At 54.6% G+C, this 10678-nt stretch overlaps 2 protein-coding genes across 6 annotated transcripts; one reads left to right on the top strand and one right to left on the bottom strand.

Moving 5' to 3' along the window:
- The first annotated feature begins 70 nt into the window (after positions 1 to 70).
- Positions 71 to 6179, top strand: LOC103273386 (surfeit locus protein 1). 4 transcript variants are annotated; one of them, XM_021718925.1, is made up of 9 exons: positions 71 to 156; positions 244 to 295; positions 3262 to 3395; positions 3476 to 3558; positions 4336 to 4527; positions 5222 to 5294; positions 5384 to 5546; positions 5832 to 5913; positions 5989 to 6179. In XM_021718925.1, the coding sequence occupies exons 1-9, from the start codon at positions 103 to 105 to the stop codon at positions 6056 to 6058; spliced, it is 903 nt and encodes a 300-aa protein (XP_021574600.1). In that variant the 5' UTR covers positions 71 to 102; the 3' UTR covers positions 6059 to 6179. The 4 variants fall into 4 exon arrangements, with proteins under 4 accessions (XP_021574600.1, XP_008068999.1, XP_021574602.1 ...); XM_008070808.2 differs by having other exon boundaries at positions 76 to 144; XM_021718927.1 differs by lacking the exons at positions 244 to 295; positions 3262 to 3395 and having other exon boundaries at positions 109 to 156.
- Positions 5986 to 10237, bottom strand: RPL7A (ribosomal protein L7a). Of its 2 annotated transcripts, XM_021718929.1 has the most exons (9): positions 10180 to 10237; positions 9420 to 9540; positions 8623 to 8772; positions 7821 to 7961; positions 7551 to 7630; positions 7182 to 7312; positions 6847 to 6916; positions 6521 to 6646; positions 5986 to 5995 (listed from the first exon to the last, which is right to left on the bottom strand). In XM_021718929.1, the coding sequence occupies exons 1-8, from the start codon at positions 10180 to 10182 to the stop codon at positions 6542 to 6544; spliced, it is 801 nt and encodes a 266-aa protein (XP_021574604.1). In that variant the 5' UTR covers positions 10183 to 10237; the 3' UTR covers positions 5986 to 5995; positions 6521 to 6541. The 2 variants fall into 2 exon arrangements, with proteins under 2 accessions (XP_021574604.1, XP_008068998.1); XM_008070807.2 differs by lacking the exon at positions 5986 to 5995 and having other exon boundaries at positions 6468 to 6646.
- Positions 10238 to 10678: the final 441 nt, after the last annotated feature.

Raw genomic sequence — 10678 nt, forward strand, 5'->3', positions numbered from 1 at the left:
CGGCTAGCACCACGTGGGGCCGGGGGCGGGGCCAGGGCGGGGCTTAGTGGCGCCCCGGAAGCAGACGCCTCCCAACCCGGAAGTGCCCGCGGGGCCGGTGCGATGGCGGCGGCGGCGGCGGTGCTGCGGCTGGGGCTGCGGGCGGTGGGGCTGCGGGCGGCGAGCGCGGGGCGCGGGGGCGGCGGAGGCTGGGAGGGCGGAGCGGGGGCGCGGCGGGTAGCTCAGGCGCCCCTGTCTCCGCAGACCCCGGCCAGCGCTGCCTGGAGGAGCCTTCTCGGGGTGCCGCCGCGCCCAGGTGAGCGACGGGCCGGGCCCCCTGCTTTCTGCCCTCCACTGTGGGGGCGTCGTGGGAAGTGAAGTGAGCTCTTACTGCCGGCTGGACGCAGGCTCCGCGTGGGAGTCTCTTCGTGGAGTGCCCGGGGTTCCTGTGCCGTGTGGCCCTCGGTGGAACCGTGGCGGAGCCGGGCGCTGCAGCGAGCGCCTTCCGTCCCCCCCAGAGCGAGGGCCAGCTCCCCTGAAAGGCGCCAGAGGCCAGCTTCCCATCGTCCCATCCAGCGAGTGGCCACCCCAGGGAGGAGGCCGAGAACTCTGGAAGCCACAGCAAAGCGTACCCAACTGATGCCGGGTGGCCCAGTGTAGTTGTTCCGTGAGTCCTCGGCTCGCCCTGAGAGTCACTTCCGACCGAGACGCAGAGAGAGGCTTAAAGTTTATTAGAGGAGTCGGGAGGGGTGGCTCACGCCTGTAATCCCAGACCTTTGGGAGGCAGAGGCGAGAGGATTGCCTGAGTCCAGGCGTTGAAGACCAGCCTGGGCAACTTGGCGAGAACGCGTTTCAAAAATAAATCATAAAAATAGCCGGACGTGGTGGCGCGCGCCCGAGTCCAGCTACTTCGAAAGCTGAGGTGGATCCCGCGCCTTTGGGAGGCTGAGGTGAGCGGATTGACTGAGCCTGCGGGTTCGAGACCCGCCTGGGCAGCGAGACCTCATCTCTACAATAAATCAAAAAATCAGCCTGGGCGTGGTAGCGCGCGCCTGTGATTCCGGCTACTCGGAAGGCTGAGGCGGAAGGATCGCCGGAGCCCAGCAGGTCGAGGCTGCGGTGCCCGGGAGCCGCCACTGCACTCCAGTCTGGGCGACAGAGTGAGACTCCAACTCAAAAAAATAAAAAGAAAGCTGAGGCGGAAGGATCGCCTGAGCCCAGCAGGTCGAGGCTGCAGTGGTCGTGAGCGTACCACTGCATTCCGGCCAGCGCGATAGAGTAAAGACTCCTACTCAAACAGTAAATAATAAATAAGTTTATTAGTGGACCAAAAGACACGTTCAAGAGAGAACATGGGTGCCTTTAAGGGAAAGAACACATCTTTCCTGTTAACAGAGTGTTCTTATGTTTCCAAAATGATGGTTAAGCAACCTGTTTGTTGTTTGGGTTTTTTTTTTTGAGTTGGAGTCTCACTCTGTCACCCAGACTCTGAAGTGCGGTGGCACGCTCCCGGCCACCGCAGCCTTGACCTGCTGGGCTCCAGCGATCCTTCTGCCTCAGCCTTCCAAGTAGCCGGAACTACAGGCGTACGCTACCACGCCCAGCTAATTTTTGATTTATTGTAGAGATGAGGTCTCACCAAGTTGCCCAGGCGGGTCTGGAACCCGCAGGTTCAGGCAGTCCACTCACCTCAGCCTCCCAAAGCGCTGGGATTACAGGCTGAGCCACCGAGCCTGGCTAAGCAACCTATTTGTAAACCAAGCTTTGATCTCAGATGTTAACCCTTATTTTATTTTTAAGGTTTGCAAGTGTCACCAGGAACTTTGGGAATAATAGGAAAGTTGCTATTTAATTATGTTTTCTCTTAGAGCACTGTGCTTCAGTGTCACAGGAACTTCTGAGATGATAGGAAATTTACTCCTTAATTGTTTCTCCTTAATGTCTGCAGTAACCAAATGCCCCATCTTCCAAGGTGAAGCCCGAGTTTTGGTCCCGATAAGACAGTGCCCAGATGCCTGACTATCTGGTTTCCTAATTGTCTAAGCCTGCCTGTGAGAAACTCACCATATCTAAGCTACGTTAGGTCTTCTGTCTCATAACCACCATGGTGTACATGTTGTCTCTAATGGCTGCCCCAGGCCTGACTCCTTTGTTTTGTTTTGTTTTGTTTTGAGTTGGAGTCCCACTCGGTCGCCCAAACTGGAGTGCAGTGGCTGCTCCCGGCCACTGCAGCCTCGCCTGCTGGGCTCTGGCAATCCTTCCGCCTCAGCCTTCCAAGTAGCGGGAATTACAGGCATGCGCTACCACGCCTGGCTGATTTTTTGATTTATTGTAGAAATGAGGTCTTGCTGCCCAGGTGGGTCTCAAACCCGCGGGCTCAGACAATTCACTCACCTCAGCCTCCCAAAGGTGCGGGATTACAGGTGCTTTGTTTTGTATTCACAAGACTCTGTGGTGCTTTCAGCTGTTAGGACTCACCCTCTGAGAGCTTAAAGGCATCTCCTGTGTACATTGTTTCATCTTATCGTTTATGATGGGCTGTGAAAAGGGAAAGCAGTTAAAATATCTTTACTTTTTTTGAGTTGGGGTCTCACTCTGTCACCCAGGCTGGAGTGCAGTGGCATGATCACGGCTCACTGCAGCCTTGACTGCCTCCCAAGCAGCTGGGACTACAGGTGTGTGCCACCATGCCCCACTCGGCTATTTTTTTTTTTTTGGTAGAGACAAGGTCTCACTATGTTGCCTAGGTTGGTCTCGAACTCCACTCTTGGGCTCAAGCAATCCTTCTGCCTCAGCCTCCCAAAGTTCTGAGATTATAAGCATCAGCCACTACGTCCGGCAGTACCATTTTTCTTTCTCTACATAGTAGAATAACCAGTAGTGCCCGGCTAAGCTACTTAATAGCTGTGGCTGCTTATTAAATGCTTTTGAATGAACAAATGAATCCTGTGCATCCTAGTATAGTAGAACACATCTTAGCATACTTACGTAAAGAGGCATTAGTTGGTTACCCAAGTTACCCATGATTGGTGACTGAGCCCTGGATCTCATTTAGTCAGTCAACAAACATTACTGGGTTCCTGCCATGTGTCAGGCATTGGGTTAGGAGCTAGGCTGGATAGAGGTGCTGCCCGTTGGCTCTAGGCAGCAGGTTTTGGTCTTCTCGCTCCTCTGCCACATTCTTGGGCAGTGTTGGTGGAGTCTTCTTGTGGAATTGGCTGTTCTAAGTCTCTTTATTCCAGGACTTCTGACCCCACGCCAGTGTTGTGAAACTTTCTCCAGGGGTGGCCTGGAGGCCAAGCCGGTGTGGCAGTTCTGCAGCAGAAGCACCTGTCACAAAAGCAGGAGATGACTCCTTTCTCAAGTGGTTCCTGCTTCTCATCCCTGTGACTGCTTTTGGCCTGGGGACCTGGCAGGTAAAGACACATTGGGGTTGGGTGGCCCTCGAGCCCTGACCCTGCTGCCACCTGCTCAGGCTTATCCTCTGTCTCTGCAGGTCCAGCGTCGGAAGTGGAAGCTGAAACTGATAGCAGAGTTGGAGTCTCGAGTCCTGGCTGAGCCCATCCCTCTGCCAGCAGAGTGCGTGCGTGGCTGCCCACCCAGGGCTGATCTCACAGGGTGTCAGCAGCAGATGCCTGGCTTCTGCCACCCAGCCCCTCTTGGCAGGACCTTTGTCAATCATTTCTTGACCTCAGATGGGAGCTGTCCAGATCAGTCATCCACTGGGCTTGCTCTCGACACCTTACTGCCCTTGCAAAGCTGCCTGAGACCTCCTGACATCTGTAGGAAAGCCTTATTCTGGATCCTTGGTGTCAGCCTTTTTTCAGGTCTAGTGTAGTTGAGGACACACTGTGCTGACAGCCCCCTTCTTATAGCATTGAATCTTAGCTGGTGGCTGAGGGCAGATAATGTAGGTCTCAACATGATGATGGCATTTTTAAAAAGTACCCTAAATGATTCTGCTGGCCTCTCCCCTCAATCAGAAGCACCTAGACAGACAGGTACATACAACCAAGCTTTCCATTCCCGGCAGCAAACGGTATGCCATGTTTGGCTTGCAGTTGGGGTTTTCACCCACATATTTTATTAGTTTCATATAAAATAGTCTTACAGGAGTCTAAGTTTTTAGTTTCTGTTGTAAATGTGGTCTCTAGCAGCAGATTCACGTTCCCATGTGGCACCAAAGGGCTGGAGCAGAGGACCCCCCCCCCACAGAGAGCACTGACAGCCCTGTGCCCGCCCTTTGCCTTTCTCCATGACTTGGTGGGGCTTAGTGGGCTTTGTTGCTTGCCACCCCCTTAGGAGATTCATTTTCTGGCCCAACCTTGCTCAGCCACTGCTCTTGTCTCCGTGCAGCCCGATGGAACTGAGAAAGCTGGAGTATAGGCCAGTGAGGGTCAGGGGCCATTTTGACCACTCCAAGGAGCTGTACATGATGCCCCGGACCATGGTGGACCCTGCCCGCGAGGCCCGGGAGGCCGGCCGCATCTCCTCCTCCACCGCAAGTGGGGCCTATGTGGTTACCCCCTTCCACTGCATTGACCTGGGGTGAGTGGTCATGTGGAAGCACCCTTGGTAAGACCCTGGGGAAGCCAGGATACCCAGAAAGGCTCAGTTCCTTGAAGAGTTTGACATTCTGAATTGTGACATGGACCAGCTGACTTTCTTAGCCAACTCATTTATGACTGAGCGACTTCTGTACGTTGGTTGAGCTCTGATGCTGAGATGGGAGGAACGTTCTGGGCAGAGGAAATAACAGGAGGCAAGGACTTGCGAGATTAACTGGGGAGCTGGAAGATTCACGTACAAGTGGAAATAGCTAGAGCTCTTGTTACCCCAGGGGTTTCTGTTCTAGGGCTGTAGTGGGACCCGAGTGCTGCCTCTCCAGCAGGCTGGTGTGCCAGGACTGCTCCTTGGGGCTGTCCAGGGGAAACTGGAGGCAGCTACTGCCCTAGTCTAAGGAAGCGGTGGGCATCCGAACTCTGGCACAGCAGTGTTGGTCACCGGCTGCTCACTGCAGTGGGTGGGATGCAAGGAAGGAAAACAGCAGAGGGGGTTGTTAAACCAGAAACCTGAGAAGTCTGGTTGGTAAGAAGGGTGGGGGACGGGCAGGATTTACCAACCAGTGGCGGCACTACTAGGGCTCTTCTCCCACTCAGTCCTGTTTGAAAACTTGGTGCTCTAGTTGTTACTGTGGATGCCTGAGTGACCATTGGTGATTTTTATACTTTTATTACCCTAGAGTCACCATCCTGGTAAACAGAGGGTTTGTCCCCAGGAAAAGAGTGAATCCCGGTACCCGGCAGAAGGGCCAGGTAACGAACACAGGTTCCTGTGGCTTTCAAGGTCCCTGTTGGGATTGAGGCAGCGTTCATGTGGAGCAATTTCATGTCTTCCTTTGCAGATTGAAGGAGAAGTGGACCTGATTGGGATGGTGAGACTGGCAGAAACCAGGAAACCCTTTGTCCCCGAGAACAATCCGGAAAGGAACCACTGGCATTACCGCGACCTGGAGGCCATGGCCAGGATCACAGGCGCAGAGCCCATTTTCATTGATGCCAACTTTCGTACGTTATGACCAGCCCACCCCAGAACGAGTAGCTTTTGTAAAGGCCCTGCCCAGCCTCCCAACCCTGGGCATCTGCAGCTTCTCTGTGGCTTATGCCCTAGCAGGTGTGTCTGTAGGGGGAGGTGGCAGCTCAGCAGCTGAGAAACTGCTTGGCAGGCATCGAGGAAAGGGCAGCACACTGTGGCTGGTTGGAAAGGCTTCATGGGACAGCAGCTTGGGGAGTTGGTTCTGTAGCTAGTGCAGCACCAGGGGACCTGAGGACGTATGCTCATGGTCTCTGCAGAGAGCACAGTACCTGGAGGACCCATCGGAGGGCAAACCAGAGTCACCCTGAGGAATGAGCACCTACAGTACATTGTCACCTGGTGAGTCCCCAGCAGTCCCTGGCTCCCACCTCTTCCATATGCGAGTCAGCCTAACAGGTTATCTTTCAACCCAAGGTACGGACTCTCCGCTGCCACATCATATCTGTGGTTCAAGAAATTCCTGCATTGGACACCTGGTGCTTGATGACAGCTGACATTGCCCTGTCCCTGAATCATTAGGAAATCACAGAATGACCATTTTTCCAAACCAGTTTTATTGTGGATCATGTGCTGTTGGCATAAATAAAGTCCTAAGCCTTTTAAAATAATTGTCTGAAATTCCTGACCTTGTTCTGAGTGGAGAAGGGCAAACCCTCAAACCTCAGGTGTGCTGTCAAGTGGTGTGGGGATGCACGTGGTGCCGGCAGCCCATGCATGCTGAAGGCTTGCTACTGAGCCTTCCTTCCTTGCTTTGTTTCAGTCTTCCCGAAGTGTTTAAGACAGCTTTTTAAACATGCAAGTCAGTTATGTCTGACGAGCTCTAACTCCTATCGACAGGGAACAAGCCTGACTTGAAGGTCTTGCCACTACCCCCAAACACGATTACTGCCTTCAACCAAAATACTCCATTGACACTGGCTGAAGAATTTTTATTATTTTTATGTACAGAACACTCAGCAGTGTACATTTAGCCCAGCTTAGTGGCAAGTTCTTTAGCCTTTGCCTTCTCCAGCTTGGCAATGCGAGCCACAGATTTTGGACCCAGGACGTTGCCTCCCCAGTGACGGCGGATCTGAAAAGAGAAGAGTCGTCAGCTTGCCCAGGTCACCTGTCATTTGGAGCTTTCAAAACATGCTAGTTAGTGCTGCTCTATTTGGATGTTCCAAGTTAGACACTCAAATAAAATTGCTCAGAGTTCAGAACTAGCCAGTCTTTGAGATAGATAGATTAGATTTTCCCACGACACAGTTTTGTGTAAAGCTGCTTTCTTACCTCATCATATCTGTCATTGTAATTGGTCCTGATGGCTTCCACCAGCTTAGCCAAAGCTCCTTTGTCTTCCCTAATAAGGCAGGAGAAAAAATGTGGGCTTTTGGCTTCAGTTGCCCTGCTAGAAATCAGGAATGCCTTCATTTTTAGCAAAACAAAGTCTTCTGCCTCAGACACAATATGACCACATGGCTCATTCAGGTGAAGAAATTCTTAACCATCATTGGCAAAAGTTCAGGGAAATGTACTCTGTATGCTAAAGGGTTGGCTCAGAAAGTAAAAAATTCTGAGGGGATGGATGAAACGGGAGGGGAGTTTGGGGCGAGACCGCAACTTACGAGTTAACCTGAGTGAAGGCGACAGTGGTGCAGGTCTTCCGGTGGACCAGACGCCCCAGTCTTGCCTTCCCCTTGATGATGCAGTAGGGAACCCCCATTTTACGACACAGGGCAGGCAGGAAGACCACCAGCTGAAAGAAAGCATTCGCTGAAGGGCGTATTTTGACCAAAAGGAGTACTTAAAAACTATCCTGGAAACAATTGCTCAGGGTTAAAAAGCTCATGTATTTGCATTTCAAGGTTTAATTCAGTGAAAGATTCACATCATTGCAAGAGCCGCGGCTTGGGTCCCACGCCTGACTTAGTATGAAGCCTGCTCCATCTCCCTGGGCTAGACCCCAAGGCTAGCAAACCAGTGGTCACACATACCTCAATGGGATCCACGTCATGTGCAATCACCACCAGCTGAGCCTTCTTGTTCTCCACCAAGGTGGTGATGGTGTTGACCCCTAGAACACACACACACTTTGCATGAGCATTCACAGGGACTGCTTTGGTCACAAAAAGCAGTTGTGCTCAGCTGTGACTCAGTGTTAAAAAGCTCAGTTTTACTCCTCATGGTAGTTTTAAGTGAAAAAAGTTTGCATCATTGTCACAGCCTGCCCCAAAGTCCATCCTCTCTAAGGTGGGCCTACTCACCGGCCCGAAGGACAGGTGGCCTCTTGGTTGGGACGTCCCCTTTGCCAGCAGCTTTCTTCTCAGCCCGGGCCAGCAGTCTCTGCTTCTTCTCTTGCTTGGTCTCTGGCCTGTACTTGTGGGCCAGCTTAAGAAGCTGAGTAGCTGAGAAGACACTTCCATTTAGGCTTGCGGTTAAAGTTTTAACCATTGTCACTTAACGTAACACATTAGACTGCTGTCCTGGTGTAATATAATAATGACATAAAGTATGTCAGCTGCAGATCAATAACAAGAAGTCTAAGACCACACACACAATCTCTTCATTAGGCCACTTTCAAGTTCTGGATAAAGAGTCCTACATTTTAAAAATCGCATCCCAGCCTGGCTCGGTGGCTCAGCCTGTAATCCTGAGCCTTGGGAGGCTGAGGTGAGTGGACTGCCTGAGCCCGCAGGTTTGAGACCCGCCTGGGCAACTTGGCGAGACCTCATCTCTACAATAAATCAAAATGAGCCGGGCATGGTAGCGTGTGCCTATAGTTCCAGCTACTCGGAAGGCTGAGGCGGAAGGATCGCCAGAGCCCAGCAGGTCGAGATGGCTACGGTGGCCGGGAGCAGCCACTGCATTCCAGTCTGGGCGACAGAGTGAGACTCCAACTCAAAATAAAATGAAATAAATAAAATAAAACAAAACAAAATAAATAAAAATCGCATCCCCATGAAAATCCCACCCCAAGAGGCCTCAGATCCCACACTGTCAACATAAAGCTGTTAGCCGCATCCTTGCCTAGGAAACTTTCCACATGTTGGCGTACCAGAGCCTCACCTGTCTGGCGGTCCAAGGCCTGGGTGAACTGGTTAATGGCAGGAGGCACTTTCAGCCGCTTATAGAGGATGGCTCTTTGTCGCTGCAACCGGATGTACCGAGGCCATTTGACAAAGCGGGTGAGGTCCCTTTTGGGCTGGATGTCCTGTCCTGAGGGGTGGGGGGGGCAAAGGTAAAACCGAGTGAGGCTCAAACTCCATCAAGTTCACATCTAGGGCCACTCAGAAGGGTGTTTGTTGGTGCATCAGCGATCTTGGTGGTTTCACAGCGTCATCACCTTCTTCCAGATAGCAAATATTCTTCTACATCATCTGCACACAAACACCTGAGAGCACGGCTGAGACCAGCGATACCTGTCTTCATTTAACAAGCACAGCTGTACTCCAGTCACAGCACCTCGCTCTGACGGCCAGTTATTTCCTGATGGCCGAGCAGAAGCCCATGGAACTAAAGGCTGAGACACGCTCGGACACTTAGCAACTCACAAGCCAGAAGGATGGCCACATCAGAAGATGGCCAATCACAAAGGCTCACGTCACAGAGACGGGAGAACCACTGGGGCACTCTTCACAGAAGAGTGTTTTTCACCGTGGCACCCGTCACAGCGGAGGACCCTCTCGGCCCCCATCTCCATGCGAGGCCGCGACCTGAGCCCAGCCTACAGCTATGAGAGTGGCAGTCCCAGCAGCCTCGACTGTCATCTACCAGACTCAACCCCCAAAACCTGCAAGGCACACACCAGCACAGCCGCCATCACTCCTTAACACAAGCCAGCCCTCTCCATCCCCGTTTCTTACCGATGCCAAAGTTCTTAGGCCTCTTCTCAAAGAGAGGGTTCACCACCTTCTTGGCCTCCTGCTTCTTCACCACAGCAGGGGCCGGGGCCACCTTCTTCCCCTTGGCCTTCTTTCCTTTCGGCTGAGCAGAAGGGAAAAGTCAGTTAAACCGCCGCCTCCGCTCGCCTCTTTGGGGGCGAGACCCGGGCCCGGCGCTCCAGACACAAGAGGGGCCGGCAGCCCCAGTCCACACCACGCCGGCGAGCCCGGCGTCCCCCCCGTCCCTCACCGATCACGGTGGCAGAGACGCCCTCAGCGTCGCTCAGACGGCGAAGTAGCTCACGTCACGTCACCCGCACGGGAACGGATTCCAGGGAGGCCAGGGCCCGGCTCAGCGCCGGGGCTCAGACACCCTGGCTGGACGCTCTTCGCGTCGCCCGAGCTGCACAAGCCGCTCCTGCCCACAGGTGACCCCTGGGACTCTGTACCCGCCCCCCTGCCCCGCGCGCGCCTGCAGAGCGGCCTCCAGCATCTCGTCGACCGCGAGTCCCGCACTGCGGCGCTGCGCCCCGACCCTCCTCCCCCCAGGCCCGGCACTACAGAAGCCGGCGCACCCCGCTCCCCCGCCGGGGACCGCAGCCCGGCCTAATGCTTCCGTGCCAATGCCGGCACGGCTCTCCCAGCGCCAGGCGGAGCCGGAGCCCCGCACGACCACGCGCGGAAGAGGATTGCAGCGGATAGAACCCAGACCCGGCACCAGCACCACGCAAGCCTCGCTCACCATCTTGGACGGCTGGAGGAAAGAGAAAGGAAAGGGAATTGTGGGTAATATGTAGGCGGCCTCGGAGATCGCGAGAACCGGCGCCTGCGCGGGATTTCGGATTTAAAGCGACAGGACTCCTTTAAATCCGAGCAGTGTCTAGAGCGGCGGCGGCGGGCTGGGTCGGCGGACTGCGGCGCGGCAGGGAATACTCGGTGCCGGCGGGGAGACGCACCGGTAAGCGCGGGCCTGGGGCGGCGCGGCGGCGTCCGGGGCGCTCGTCCACCTGGCCCGGTCCCCGAGGACGTGAGCGCTGGAGTGGGGGTGGCTCGACTTTTCTTGCGTGACCTCCTCCCCCCCGAAAACCTGGCACGAGGAACCCGAGTGTGTCCATTCCCTCGTTCGCCCAACCATGCGCCAGGCCCCGATCAAGCGGGGCCGCCTGGTCCCGGCCCAGACCTCGAGGGGCGGCGGGGATGCCGGGCCCTCCCAGGGCACAGCGCGCGCCGGGGACCGGCCC

The sequence above is a fragment of the Carlito syrichta genome, unplaced genomic scaffold (assembly GCF_000164805.1).
Source record: "Carlito syrichta isolate Samal-C Ts95f unplaced genomic scaffold, Tarsius_syrichta-2.0.1 Scaffold314018, whole genome shotgun sequence".
NCBI classification, from domain to species: Eukaryota; Metazoa; Chordata; class Mammalia; order Primates; family Tarsiidae; genus Carlito; species Carlito syrichta.